At 40.3% G+C, this 15,958-nt stretch overlaps 1 protein-coding gene across 1 annotated transcript in view; it reads left to right on the top strand.

Annotated features, from left to right (window-relative positions):
- The window catches only part of CDC42BPB (CDC42 binding protein kinase beta), a 900,025-nt gene that overhangs the window by 445,089 nt on the left and 438,978 nt on the right, over positions 1–15,958 (top strand). Inside the window, exons 15-16 of the mRNA XM_086937841.1 lie at positions 1,287–1,531; positions 1,660–1,765. Of these exons, the coding sequence (XP_086793967.1) occupies positions 1,287–1,531; positions 1,660–1,765 (351 nt within the window). The remainder of the gene's footprint in view (positions 1–1,286; positions 1,532–1,659; positions 1,766–15,958) is intronic.

Raw genomic sequence — 15,958 nt, 5'->3', positions numbered from 1 at the left:
TTTTGCCAGTAGGAGGCAGGTAAAGAGGGTCAGGTCCCTACATGTGACCTCAATTCCAAGACCATACTCCACAATATTGAGCTGCAAGACATTGTGAAGTATTGAGACGGTTTCTCCATGAGCCCACAGAGCCCTCGGTTGAGGAGCTAGTGCTGATCCCAGCATCAGAATACAACTTTTTGTTTTTAGCAGGCACTAAGCTTCTGATGTTAAGAAAACTTGCATGGGGTATTGGATAGGTAGGGGTTCTGAATCGCCAAACCGTAAAATCTGTTCTTGATTCCTAAAATTTCATGAATGTTGCTATATTTATTCTGCCTTGACAGTTTGATATCAATTGACACTTGTATTCAGCTTCCATGATATCAGCATTTTTTATATTTGAGTGTTTTTTTTGTTTGGCAAATACCTCTTGTGGTCCATAGCAAAACGTACAGTAAGCTTATGGCAAGCCCATTGCTTACCATTGTTTGGCTCTTTTGTCTCACACATTTATTTGTTACTTAATCAATACCTTTCCTTCCCCTTCTTTTGTTTGTGCCTTCCCTGGAGGGACTTCTCTATCATCCTTTTGATTGAATGACTTGTATCCTTACACTGACCACATTCAGGAAACAAAATGTGTTCTTTTTTCATCAGCACTCCATGAGAGTTCATGAGTTCTCTTGCACTCTCCCTCGTGTACTGCTCCCTCCCCTCCACCATCAAATACCACCTTACACCCTCCACCCTCTGTGTTGCTCCCTCCTTCCACCTCTTCCTTTGTTTCCCCACCCTGCTAGTTTGTGTTTTTTTACTCCTTCCCTGCGTCAAACTTTTTCACTGTTCACCCACTCCTCTGTGGGCACCAAATCCCTCCAATCACAGTTCTCTGCAGTATTTATATTTATATATATTTGTAAAATAGCTTGGCAGCACATGGAGCTGTAATTTGCTGCTAGACTACTCCATTTTGAAAATGCATGTTCACGTATTTAATAATCTTTTTCATTTACCGCTCAAAGTAGCATCCACCATCTTGGACCAGTAAATAACGAAGGGGGGAAAAATGACAGCTGCCTGATTATGCATGCATGCATGTGTCTTCACGCTGGGCGGCATATCGCTTTGGTGTATACACGCCCACATGAGAGTTAGTGGCTTATTTATTGGAAAGATATTAGTTTATATTGTGATTACTTAAAAACGGTACTTTGAGTTTCAGGCTGCTATATTAATTAATTGAAAATTTCTTACTGGTAATTAAAATGATTCTCTATTTTATTTATTTTAAAATATTGTTTTAGTTAAAGCAGGGAGGCCGGTCTGCAGGAGCCACTTTGGAGCATCAGCAGGAGATTTCCAAAATTAAATCGGAACTGGACAAGAAGATACTATTTTATGAAGAGGAACTTGTAAGGCGAGAGGCATCGCATATCATAGAACTGAAACAAGTCAAAAAGGGCATACACGATGGGGAAAGCCAACATTTAGCACTCCAGAAGGAAATCATGATGCTCAGAGACAAATTTGAGAAGGCGAAGCGCGAGCGGTGAGTTAATGAACAGATTTAATATTTACGTTTTTTTTCCAGTTAGACAGTTAAGCACTTTATTTTGCAATAATGATGCTAGCTGGGGTGGATAAATCTTAATCAAGTTACTGTCTGTTTTTCTACAGGCAAAGTGAGATGGAGGAAGCTGTTGGGACGATCAAGGAGAAATATGAACGAGAAAGAACAATGCTACATGAAGAAAACAAAAAGTTATCTTCGGAAACTGAAAGGGTAAACATTCAATTGTTTAGTATTTATAATACTGTAACCCTCACTTTTCTTTATTCAAGTATTTTCAGTACGTTTTCCAGTCCTACTTTTACTTTGGTACTGCGCTGGACAGTTAAGAAAGGGTTATTTACTGTTTTGTTATCATATTCTCTGATGCAACACTTCCATTGTTCTTTTGCCATGCACAAAAATGTTTTTGGAAACTCAGACAATAATAGCAACTGATATCAGTTTGTTTACTTTGTGTTTGTAACTTCTTTGTGATTGACAGTCCAGTGACCTGCAAGCAAACAATTAACTGTTAAAACTTTTTAGGTCTCGCCTAGGCAGCGCTTGCGCTGTCTCTTCGAGATATGCTGTATTCAGGAAATGGGCATAAAGCTCCACCCACTTTCCACGCATCTTTTTAATTGGCTCCTGTCCCTGTCCTTTGTAAATGGTAGCTTTTCATTGGGTAATACAATTGCAATACTTGTCATAAAGTAAAGTGCGTACAGTAAAAGGAGTATTATGAAATAATACTGTAAAAGCATTTATATGGTTTCTGAGCCATATGATACTTAAAACGGATAAAATATATATAATACATACAATGATAAAAGTTGACTAAACGCACTCAACTGGTGCTTCTAAAGTACGCCTACCCCGGTGTACCTAACCTAAGCCTAGTATGTGGGAAGGAGTAAGTGAGCTGTAGTTTAAGTTAAGTTCGTTTTTGCCAAGAATCTGAATCAAGAATTCTCTAAGGATCTAATCAGCTCCATACCTTGGTTTTAGAATGAAGGAGGTCTTGTATCTCTTTCTCAGGACTCGGTCTCCCAGCAACCCGCAAGGGTGACTGGAAACACTGGAGCTGGATTTCTCGGCAGGAGAAAAGACAGTGTCTCTCTCAGTGCGTCAAATGGGAGGGTCGGCTTTCTTCGGCACTCGCATCAGCTGGGCTTTGGGTAAGTAGATAGCCGCTCTGCTCCAAACCACCGTGTGTTTGCTTAAGGCAAATGCTGGTATATTTATACCTGGAAGGTGCCGAGTTTGACGTAAGGTTGGACATAAGAAGTCACTAGGAACTGTCACTAAGAACTGGCAGTTCTTTCATGACTCTCAGGAGTTCTAGGACAAATCAAAACAGAAGCAGGGGGAATTCCCGGGCTGCTGGAGGCGTGGTTTGTTTAAAGAACGCGTTGTACTTTCTAGGAGTCGAGGGAAGTAGCCTTGCTGTATTTGGACTGCATTGGCTATGACTAAATATGTATATGATTCTCATGCCTTTATAAGAATATGATTTGTTATAACCACATAAGGGCATGAATCAGGAATATTTAATTAGGGTCCTAGATACATTCACAACACCCACTCCACGTATAATGTCCATCATTACTAAATACTAAGCAATACTAAACATATAACGATGCCTGTGTTTTTCAGCCCACCCCAAAATACATAGTTTGCATTTGAAATGGTGTATACACGAAAAATGAGCATAATACTGTACGTTTTCAAGCATTGGTATCATTCAGAAAATGCATATTTTGTTCATTTAGAATGTTGACTGAATGAATCACGAAAATTACATTCATGAAATGGCTCTTAATACAGAAGAGAAGGTCGAGACCATTTCATCACATATTTATACAAGACTGTACATGTGCTAGAGGCTGAGTCAAAATATTGTCTCTAGGTATTTTAAAATAGAAATCATGTTCTCTAAGAATGGTTCTACTTTAAGCAGAGTATCATGTGCCAAAAAAAAGGTAAATATTTTGGGAACTGGAGAAAAATAATTTCGCTTTCGGGAAGAAAAATAGTCCCAATGTTTTTTTTAGAAGTTCTGTTTATCAAAACTGAAGGCCGAATTCAAAGTTCAGGGAACGCTGTGTGCTCGCTATTTCAAATATTATTCCCGTTGTTAGGAGAGAACATTACCTCAGATAGGCCGGCAAAAAATTTGTCTACAACAGTAGGTGAAAGTTTGGCCAACTCCGAAAAAGTGGAAATAGTGCATTTGTGAGTTTTATTGCCATCATCGATGTCAAGATCAGCAATGTTCACAGAAGGTTGTACCTGTGTGGTGCCGCTTTCATCTCGTACTTCACCGCCACCTAATCGTAATGGTGAAGTCTCAACGAATGCCGTCATCAGAATAGGTAGCCGCTGGGGACAACACGTTGCATGAGCCGTTACCGAACCAAGCAAAGCATCGATATCCATTGGTACTGCTGATGGTAGTGTAAGACAGACGTCCAACACGCATTCTTCTCCGCATAGCAGACATCGAAGCACAGGTAAGGTGCAATCTTGCCAGATTGGTCTGAATTAAAGAAACCAGGTAGTATTCAGATCTCTTAGCCGGGCCAATCCGAGGACTTTAGTGATACGTTCTCGGTATCTTATTGCTAGGATCATTTCTTCCATCGTAGCCTGAGGTTTTGTCTGTGACTTGGCTTGTCATATCGGAGCAGAAGGAACAAAAATAAAATTCCTGCTACGAGTCCCAAAATAAGAGGCAGGCCACCGAATAGAGAATACACAAAATTCGGGAAGATGCCCAGAACTGTTTCAAAGGGTGCTAACAGTCCCGAAAAAATTGTCTTTAATACAGGTGCGATGCCCCTGGTATCTGACATGTTTAAGATTTGGCTTAACATTTCTACGAAATGCACGGGGCAATTTGTCGATAATAGGGTATGTATCTCTGCCGCTGTCCTTGCAACTTGCAGATCATACGTCTCTTTGGACGAGGTTAAAGGCACAGTTGTCTGTAAAAGAATAGACTTCATTCTGCTTAAAGTATCAATTCGAATAGAAGAGATATTCAAAGAAGGCAATATTGCTGCCTCCATGTCTGGATTGCTGTTTGGATACAATACTTGCATACAACAAATGACCCTGGAAGTAACGCTCACGAGATAGGCTTTTCCTGGCATCATGCCACAACAGCTGTGGTCACTTATTATAACGTAGCTACCGTTGGAAAGTTGTCTGAAAAAGGGCTCTATCTGTGTAGCAGGGGTGCCGTGCAGATGACATGAAAGGTTGTTTGATGAACCTTCGCAGGCTCCATGCAAGTTAATACCTTGACACAGAGGTGTACCGCTTAGTGATTTTTTACAATTGTTACCACTAAGAAATACCTCTTTTTTTCCCTTCACTATAACATCTATGTGTATAAGGTAAATTCCAGGTTGACTTGATGTATCCTTTACCCAACCTTTCATACAGGCCTGCTGGTATATACTTTTGGCAGTATTGAAACTGAAAAGTTGTTATCGGGATTGTAATGGTGCCATGTATTATCCATTCAATGACAGGTCTTTCTGACATTGTCAATGATAATCTGTCTAGTTTTTCAGTGCTCAGAACCGTATAGTCTGCTCCTTTTTGTGCCAACGAGATTTGTCTATCAGTAAGGTTAAAGATGGAAAATAATGACGTTGTGTTTATCAGACGCCATGGCACGTAGCCTGAACGGAGGTTTTGTAATTTCCAGCCTAGCTGTACAATAGAACGTAATTGGGACTGGCCATGTTGTAACATTAGCATATCCTGTTCTATTATATCAATAGCAGATGATACAATGCTGTCCAGTGAATAAATTCTGGAGGACAGAGTCGTTAACCCATTGTCCACTACAGAAAGTGATTTTTCCAAATTAATACGATCAATTTCTCGTATTTTTTCTGCATTTTCAATTTGTTATTTTCCAAGCTCCATTGTAAGCTGCGTATATACCGGCATATATGAAACGTTTTTGACGCTGTTTGCGAGGTCCCATTATGAAATCTCGCAAGTCAGCACCTTCTTTAAGTAAAGTTAAGTGTTGCTTAATTTCGGGTGGTGTGGATTTCTGTAGCCATTCTAGAAATAGTTTTCCTACACTGTATGTTGTAATTATCCCTGGATGTTGTCTTTGGGAATATCTTGGGTTTGGCCTATTCTGTTTGAACCCCTGTATTTTGTTCAGGAATCTATCTTGACAGTTATTAGTGTCTGTGGGCCAGATCAACCATTTGTTCCAATCAGGAATAGTTCTGTTTTGTTTTAAAATATAGGACACGTCTAACCCCTTATCTGTAGTGGTGTTTCTATCAGGCATAGGCTTTGGTATAGACGGGTTGTTTAAATCTTTTATCTTGGCTAGGCCAAGACAGGTTGTTTGTTGAATGGTGTCATTCAGGAACATTATTTGTTCTGGGATCATGCAGGCTCTAAATAATGATTCTAAACCTTGTACCTGCCACTCTTTTGTACCCCAGATGGTTTTTGTCTCAATGTTGTTTTCCCAAAATTCAAAATCAAATGTAGACATTTTTTCATAACATATTTCAGATAAATCAGTTTAGTATTTGTCAACATGTTTTTCACTCCTGTCTTATTCATAATTTTAAAATAAAACGTTTCTGGATTAGTGTAATTAAACCCTGAGAAGTATGGAAACTTCTCATAAAATGTTTTTGAACTGCCTTTTGGCGGAGTTGGACAATGTTCCCACTAATTATAACTGGAAACATTTCTAGGATTAGCAGATTTATGCAGATAATGATGCCCAAAGTGATTGAAGCAATACATTTCTTCATTATTCGATGAACCCTGTAAATCATGTTCTGTAAATTTTGCTGACATTTCTAAATCTGACATCATATTATTAATATTTTCAAAGTCCCAATCATCAGAGAAAGTACTAGGTGATACAAAGTCACTTAAAAAGATCTTGAATTGGTGTGGATATTTCAAGAGCTCAACCGGGCCATAGATTTCATAGTCCGTTTTGTCCCATGCTATACCACCAGGTATAGGGATGGCTGTGATGTTCACTGATGATAGTTCTCTTTTTTCGATGTGAGATGATCTGTGTTGTTTCAGGACCAAGTTGATTTTCTGACTTGCTGTGTCCATTATAATATATTTTGCATTAATTAAATCTACCCAAACTTAAAACCAAGATGAGCCACAGAAGGAGGAAAAGTACACCTAACACAATCCATAATTCAATCCATGGTGAAATTAGATATGTTTCTCTGAGTTGATGAAAGAGCTCTGTAATTTTCTTTTTGAAAATTTTTGTTGGAGGCGTTTCTTCATGTTCACTAGGATCATCAGAAAAGTCATAGTTAGTATAGTCCAAGGCTACATCATTCTAGACCGGAGTTTCTTGACGAACTGTTGCAATTTGGGTTTCAAGAGGCACAAGTTCCATGGCTTTGTTGCATAGTCCTTTTTTATTCACTGCAGGTTTATCAAATGTGATTAGTCTCTCAGTTTGAACCTCTTGGATTGTAGCAAGATTTGGTCTTCTGCTATTTCTTTGGAGTCCACTGGGCCTACTACTTATTATTGGCCACATGATTGTGGTTTTACCAGGTCGAGTGATACAACTCGGTTCTCCTTTTTACCAGCAAGGGGCGGTAGTACTACTGATCTTGTTCCGCTGACAGCTAAGACAGGTACTGCTTTTCTGTAAGAAGGTCCAAATTCCTTCTTCACCACGATCTTTTCTCTGACCAGATCCCCAATCTTTGGAATCCAGACAGGTCTTGCTGGGGCAGGTGGTTTTTCTTCAGTGGTCGTTGGCTTTAGCTTTCCGTTACTTAGACTTTTTCTTGTTTCATTCCAGTCCTGTAAAACAGCCAAACGATCTTTGATATCAAAGATTTTTTGTTTCACCACTGAAGTGTGACAATCGAGATCATGAATGATCATTCTTGTACCAAACAAAAGTTCGTACAGAGTGATACCTCCTAGAGAATTTCTTGGCAGATTATTAAGACTACGTTGGACACTTTTTAGATGTTTGACCCACCCGTCACCCGAACCTAATACCCGCGCTGTTATAGATTGCTTTATGTCACGTTTTTTTCTCTCCACTACCGCATTTCCCTCGGGATGGAATGGACTAGAGTACCGCAATGCAATGCCCATGCTGGCCATGGCCTCCTTGTAAGCCCGAGAGCTAAACGCAGGACCCTGGTCAGAATGTAGCATGCCAATTGCATATGTGCCGATAAAGACTCGCAAATCATTTATACCAGTTCTGACGTCATCCGAGCGCTGGGGCCACATCCAAATGAATCTCGGCCTGCGTGTAGACAGTCTAATGCTATCTAACAGAGGTGTCTGGGCTGGACTGACTGTGCTATTGTCAGTCTCCTGGTCCGGTTCCTGACTCCGATCTCTATTGCAGTCCTGACATTCCATTGCAAAGTTATAAACTTGCACGCTCCTTCCCGGCCACCAGTATCATGATTGTAATTCTATTAGAGATTTCAAGATCTCTTGGTGCCTCAGACCCAATCCCATGTGTGCTTCTTCAATCAAGAAGACTCTCCTGTTCGTGTTTGGAATTACTCTATCCCCCACTCCAGGGATTTGAGCAAACTCAACGGAGTTTGCATCTATTATGTATGTATTTCCGAGTGGATAATTTAGAGGTAACGCCGCATAATTGCCTTCCAATGAGGCTTTTACTGCTAGTAGCGTTTCACCGTTTATTTGTTTTTTCGTACGCTTTTTTGTAGCTACGGAAGCCGGTTGACCCGCTGCCGCTGTGACTCTGTCAGCCAATGAATTCCCTGCAACGTGAACGCCATCACATTGAAGACTCTGCGTATGTATTACGTGAGTCTTTCGTAGTTCTTTCTGCAAAAGAACTACTTGTTCCCATAGTTATTTATGCTTTATTGTGGCACCTGTCTCATCTTTTTTTAACCGTTTTTTATCCAGGTCTGTATGGAATTATTGTAAGACTGGACGCAGTAATGCGAATCGCACACCATCAGTGTGGGGAATTTGCGATCGGCATTTTCAAGCGCCATCTTTAGAGATCCTATTTCAGCTCACTGAGCTGTACAGTTTCTGAGAGATTCAGTTTTAGTGACCATCGGTCTAAATTTACCCAAGCGCCAGCGACCTTTCACAATCGCGCACGCTGCATTGTATTTTTGTTTTACCACAACGTAGTGTTGTGCAAATCTGTCTGTGTAGATTACACAGGTGTAGTGTTCGAGAGGCAGAATTTCGATTGACCGAGGACATTCATTTTCATATTCTAGATAATCTAGTTTTTTCATTTTCGGAACAAGTGCGTGTTTCACGTCTTCTGTTGCAAGAGAATTTTCCCATTGTATCCATTTTCGATCTAGAGTATTAGCATTTAGAATGCCTGGTCTTGTTACTGCCTCAAGGGCTGATACTGCTGTTAGTACAGATATGCTCTTCCCTTGGGCTAGGGCTCTTTCTTTTGCTATAGCAGTTTGAACCGCTGTTAGAATTTTTTCAGTAGAACTGAATTTCATTTCAGCTTGTGTGTACAAGTGTTATTTGTAAGCTATTGGTACCGTTTCTCCCTCATTAGAGGTCAGGTGTGTTAATCCGCATCTTCCTGGGATGACTCGGTTTACAAGGTTGCATTCGTTTGCGTGTGTTTGCAGTTTTGTTTTAGTTAACATGTCTGTTTGTAATGATCGTAAAATTTCTGTGTGTTTCTGAGTCCAATTAATTGGTTTAAAATCAGGTTTTATTAATTCGTAGAGAGGTTTAACCCTCTCTGCATAATTTAGAATGTATGTTCTTCCGAAATTCAGGAAACCTAGAATTGATTGTAAGTTTTTCAGCATTTCTGGAGCTTGCAGTACTGCACACTTCTCTAAGAAGTTGTCTGCTAGGCTTTTGCCTTCACTTGATAACAGTCCTATTTTTAGGATATGAGTTAAGTGGGCAATTCGTGACTTTTTAAAGTTGAATTTGTACCCTTCAGATGCGAACCCAAGTATGATGGTGTTCACTCTTTTCAAGTGTGTCTCCAGGTCATCGTCTGTAAGATAGATGTCGTCGACATAAGATAATGCCTCATCATCATACATTTGTAGTAACTCTGTTACCCTGGCTGAAAATAATCCTGGGTTGTTCTTGAATCCCTGTGGGAGACGACAACTTTGTTTTTGGGTCCTCATGCTGGAGAAAGCGGTTAAATATCTGCTTTCAGGTGCTATGTTTTGACAGAAGAAACCATTCGAAATATCTAATGTTGTTTTATATTTTTTGTGAACGATATTCATTAGTGCTGCACTGTGTGAGTTTTGTACTGCAAAAGTTTTACAGCAGGAGTTTAGGTGTCTGTAGTCCAAAGCAAGACAATATGAATTGTCTGGCTTGGAGACAGGAAACAAAGGATTGTTCATTTGTGAGGTGCATGTTTCAATCACCCCCTGATATTCAAGTTGATGTAAGATTTCTCTGACTTGTTTTTTAGCTTCTTGCTTAACAGGATACTGCCTCTGTGCAGTAGGTTGATTTTTTTAACTGGATTTTATGGTGAGGAGAATCTTCATACCATCCTACATGATTTGTATATAATGCAGGGGCTTGGGCCACTGCCCATTTTCTAGCAAATGTGTATTTTTTATGAATTGGAATGTGATTTGAGAAGGCAGGCATAATCATTTCTTCGCCATGTGGGCACTCCCTGACAAACTCTGGTGGCCAGTCTTTCTCTGATAGAAAGATATCATATCCTTTAGATAGATTCTCCCAAAAGAGACCTCTTATTTTCCTAGTTTTGTCCCCCTCTATACGCAATGTTATTTCATATAATTTATGGGGTATGCTAACTCTGGTGTCTGCAGTTTCCACTTGAATATATTCACTCTTGTCCACTGTCTCCAGAAGATTCATCAGGATCTTGCGCACTATGGTCACTTCTGCTGCGCTGTCTAGCATTGTCTGGGCCCACTCTCCGTTTTTCAGTTGCGTCCTCAGAATTCTCGGCATGTTTTACTTCTTTCTGGGAAATTGTAATTTTTTACTTTGATGAGCAGGTTCCTTGTCTTTGGACTTGACGTGCTCTTCTTTATGTTCTAACCGTCCTCTTCTTTCCGATTTCTGTGAGGAAGTCTGAAAAGATCGAGAGGGACGTGTATCAATATCTTGATATCTGTCAGGTTTTCTCAAATTGTCCCTATTTCTAAGGTTGTATCTTTTTTCAGAGGGCTCCCGTTGTGGAGACTTGCCCCCCCCCCCCCTCCCCCCTGTTCTGGAGATCTATCTCTTCGTTGGGGAGACCTTCCTCTGGTCTGAAACAGTTTTTCTCTGGGAGAGATTTGTTTATTACCCTCCCAATTCTTTTTTTGAGAGTTGAGATTATTTTTAATGAAACTTTTTTCAGGATTTTCAATTAGTTGTGGTTTTACTGATTTACCACCCAAACTATCTCTACCTAATTCTTCATAGGATTTTTCAATTATTTTGGCAAGTTCAAAAGGTTGGTCTGCTATATCTGTTTCTTTCAATTGTTGGCGTATCGCCACAGATGCTGCTTCTCCTTTTATGTTGGCTAGTAATATAGTCGAGACCTGCTTAAAGTCTTTCAGTAATTTCATACCTAGAGTTAAAGCAGGTTCTGGACCGTATTCATTTTGAATCTGTCTTAGTACATCTGCTATAACCGCCATAGACTGAACACCATGTGTTTTTGTGTCGATAGAAGCAAAGACTGTGCCCCAGGTGTCACAGTCCTCCACATGTGGTGCGATCCCCATTGGGAGACAGATAGTCAGAATTCTGTGTTTTTCGTGAGCGATAGTATCAGGAAATACTGCCTCTATTTGAGTGATTTTTTGAGCTAACGAGAATGGAATTTGTTCCAGTTTTGCGGGTATTTTACCAATACATGATTGTATATTCTGTGGTGTAATTTTATTTGTGTTCCCCTGTTGGGGGGTGTTTTGTGGAATTTTAATTGCAGGTTGGACTGTTGAAGTCCGCATGACTTATTGGACCAATTGTCTATGTATTTTAATTAGTTGTTTTAGCTGAACTAAAAGTTCTCCGCTTGATATTTTTTCAATGTCGGGGTGTGGTGTATAGCTGGCTAGAACCGGCCATGTGGCTCCTGGTCTACCTAGTGGACTTAGCCTGGTAATGTGATTTTGATGTTTTAGGGCGCCATTAAACCAGAGCAGGTGCTCTTGGTATGTTAGTGGAATTTCAACTTCCTCGAAAGGAGAGTATTCCTCTGGAGATTCCTCTATTTTGTAGTAGTGGAACTCGCGTGTCACAGCATGTGCTGCTGGAAAATTTATTCAGGAATAGAATACCTCTGTCTGTCGATATTCATGGGCCTCTACCACAAATACGACTGTACCACCTCTTGATGATAATCCATTTTCTATAAGTTTTATAGTTATAGTTTTTCTTATATTAACCGGGCTGATTATAGCATTCGGGTCGTCATTTTGGATAATTGTGTCATCCACTAAGAGTTGAGCTGCCAAAGCATCTCTTTCTACGTCACTTTCCGGCATTTTACTGACTGAAAGTTTGCAGAGCGAGTTTCAAGGAAACAAAGATTAGGTGCACAATATTTTGGAACACTGTATCCTTGAACGTTGACTAAACCAAAAACTAATACATAAGAATGTCTTCCTACTAAGTTCTGGCGGATATTAACCTTTTACCCACTCCAGACGTCTATTGGAGTTTTTACGGGAAAAGGGGTCTTTGTGAAAAGCACGACTGAGTTACTCTAGTATCTTGCGTTAGATTATCGCCTTACCAAACGTTGGGCGCCATGTAGTGTAGTTCCTATATTCCCAATAGGCTCTGCGCATTGGAATAACATAAACGATAGTTTAGACGTAGGACTGAGGTCGACTAGGTCTCTATTGAATATGTTAGACTTAATTATGAATGCCAGCTAGCTCAGAGGTCACTAGAAACTTTCTCGAGTGAACAGGAATGAGTTAACTTTCCTGAATAGACAAGAAGGGATTAGCTTCTGACAACCGCATAAACATGGCAACTTTGCTCCCTCTAGAATAAGGAGTATATCTCCAGTGTCGTGTGAAAACAATAGATAGCTATTTCACTCAGTCAATCATGCATGCTTAGTTTCACCAGAGTGCAGAGAAATGGAGACGGGCATTTTCAATAAAAGTTATGTATTGAGCAGTCTTCTTTCTCATGCAAGAGAAGTGAATTGCCACAATTGCAATACTTGTCATAAAGTAAAGTGCGTACAGTAAAAGGAGTGTTAGGAAATAATACTGTAAAAGCATTTATATGGTTTCTGAGCCATGATACTTAAAACTGATAAAATATATATAATACATACAATAATAAAAGTTGACTAAACTTACTCAACTGGTGCTTCTAAAGTCCGCCTACCCCGGTGTACCTAACCTAAGCCTAGTACGTGGGAAGGAGTAAGTGAGCTGTAGTTTAAGTTAAGTTAGTTTTTGCCACAAATCTGAATCAAGAATTCTCTAAGGATCTAATCAGCTCCGTACCTTGGTTTTAGAATGAAGGAGGTCTTGTATCTCTTTCTCAGGACTCGATCTCCCAGCAACCCGCAAGGGTGACTGGAAACACTAGAGCTGGATTTCTCGGCAGGAGAAAAGACAGCGTCTTTCTCAGTGCGTCAAATGGGAGGGTCGGCTTCCTTCGGCACTCGCATCAGCTGGGCTTTGGGTAAGTAGATAGCCGCTCTGCTCCAAACCACTGTGTGTTTGCTTAAGGCAAATGCTGGTATATTTATACCTGGAAGGTGCCGAGTTTGACGTAAGGTTGGACATAAGACATCACTAAGAACTGTCACTAAGAACTGGCAGTTCTTTCAGGACTCTCAGGAGTTCTAGGACAAATCAAAACAGAAGCAGGGGGAATTCCTGGGCTGCTGGAAGCTTGGTTTGTTTAAAGAACGCGTTGTACTTTCTAGGAGTCTAGGGAAGTAGCCTTGCCGTATTTGGACTGCATTGGCTATGACTAAATATGGATATGATTCTCATGCCTTTATAAGGATATGATTTGTTATAACCACATAAGGGCATGAATCGGGAATATTTATTAGGGTCCTAGATACATTCACAACAGCTTGTGCACTCTTTCTCTCTCTCTTCATTCAAGTGCTGGGATAGCCTGAATATGTGGGCAACGGTCACCCTTGTTGAATTGAGATACACATGACATGTCATCCCCCATCAGACCTGCCACCAAACTCCTGAAGAGTCTGCCACTCCACTCTGGAGTAACTTACCAAGTCTTTGCTCAGCAAATCTCAGGGGAGACTCCTGAGCAAAAGAATTACACGAGCCCAAGCCTTTTCTTGTTGTAATCCTTAACAAAACATACAAGGAGAAAAAGGGTCCAAGGGATGTTTAAAGACCATGCCTAGGTTGTACCCCCCAACAACAATATATAAACAACAAAGAAACCTAGGGGTCTAGTAAAGAGGAAAAAAGGAGCCTCAATCTGTCATCGACATTGTCTAGACTAATACAGTGATGATCAACATTTAGTTTGTGGAGTAGGATAAACAGTGCTCAAAACAAAAAGTCTGTTGTGATTGCGAATAGAACCCGCAAGGTGTTCATAGGATACCCATCAAAGTATTGTATGATCAATTTTATCATCTGGTCATCCAACAAAGGTAATAAGTCTCTTGATCATTGAGACCATATTCGTACCCTGTAACAGAGCGGAGTCACTGCCCACAAGCACTTTATGACCAAGTGATATTGAGCTGATGGGTAAATGTGCAGTGCAAAAAAATCATAAATGTGGTGAATTAAGATAGGATAGAGGGCAAGACAAAGGGGCAATTTTATTAAGAATATGACCTCTTCCTGGTTAAAATAAGAACACTGCAAGAAAGCAGTGTTTAACAAATAACTGCGTAAGGGCCAACATGTTTCAGCCTAGATGGGGAAGACCCAAGGCTTTCTTTAGGGCCTCTGTTCGTGACGTTGCTACTGCGGAGTGAAAAATTAGTAGTCCAATCAAGACAAAAATGAAGTGTGTGAAAAAATCCAAAGGATACAATAGATCAGTTACATATCCTCCGTGTTAGTGGATCCTATTCGATCTGAAACAATAACAAACAAAGCTAGTGTTAAGATAAAGGATATACTACTCACTTCCCACTCGGTAGGATAAAAATAATAAATATAAAGTTAACACTCACCCAGCATAACCGGGGAATAGACCTCACCTCACCTGGACACCGACTCAGGAATAATGAGGCCACGCTCTAGGGAGATAAGGATACAAATGCTTAGTGCAAGCGGGTGAAAAAGATATTTCCACTTCCCTATACACTCATAAAAATAACATTATTGTTATCCTTATTCCTAGACTCTATACCATGTAGGTAACCACAAATCGCTAGAGGTTCAAAACCTTCCCAGAATACTCTCAGCTAGTGTTCTCATGTAATGCTGTTTGTTCTTAAACAAGGCTCCCAATGCCGGCGGGACCTCATGCCCCTCTATCTTAGGTGAGGAAATTCAAACGGTATAGGGCATCGTAAGCATCTGTGTATGTCAGGTATGTTCACCTTACCTCTCCGTCGTTGCCTCTGACAAGTCCCAAGTCAGGGGGAGGCAACGTACGAATTGGAAAGGGGAGCTTTGAACGTCACAGTGATCTTTAGGAGACCAATCGCAAACTCACACCGCATTTCAAAGAGGTGTGTAAACCACGCCTCGTATTTCGTACACCAAGTTAGTGGCATCAGTGTATTGTTGTGTTGATGTTGCTTAGGTTCCTTTTAACTGTGACCCAAAAACTTTTATTTACAGTAAATGTATAAAAGAAGCAACATACCCCGTCTTTCACCGCCTCCTCTCGATCGCATACCGGAAGAGCACAGAAGCGCGCGTAGTCTCGCGATAATACGAGAACTACCAAAAAAGTCATTAACATGGAGATTGTAGTTCCATTGAGTGTCAGAAGCGTCTGATGTGTAATTAAGATCTGTGTGTGGATAAATCGACCCACTCTATTCAGTGGGCGACTTAAGCCTGAGTTTCAAGATTTTAAAACTAGATCAACAGGAAGAATTCACTCTTATGATGTGTTGTAGAGTGGGATCTGCTCCCTGGATGTTGAATAATAAACATCTTTTCCCCCAAATTACAATAGTTGTAGTTGTAATGTAGCCAAAAGAGATAATCATTGGGCAATTTTGACGGCATATGGTACAGCGTGTGGATGGTAATACAGTGACTAACACTGACCTAACTAACTATGAATAGTGATGTATAGCCAGATCACAGCCATCGGATGCAGATAATTGCAATGGTAACGTGAGTTCATAAAATAGTCCAGGGTATTTCATCATTCAGCCCCTGACTATCCAGGCGCAATTTATATATCCATCTTTGTTCCTTCATAAGAAGAAATTTAGACACATCACCAATATGG

The sequence above is a fragment of the Lissotriton vulgaris genome, chromosome 9 (genome assembly GCF_964263255.1).
Source record: "Lissotriton vulgaris chromosome 9, aLisVul1.2, whole genome shotgun sequence".
NCBI classification, from domain to species: Eukaryota; Metazoa; Chordata; class Amphibia; order Caudata; family Salamandridae; genus Lissotriton; species Lissotriton vulgaris.
The sequence above is the reverse complement of the archived record's forward strand: the minus strand, read 5'-3'. Positions and strand labels throughout refer to the sequence as shown.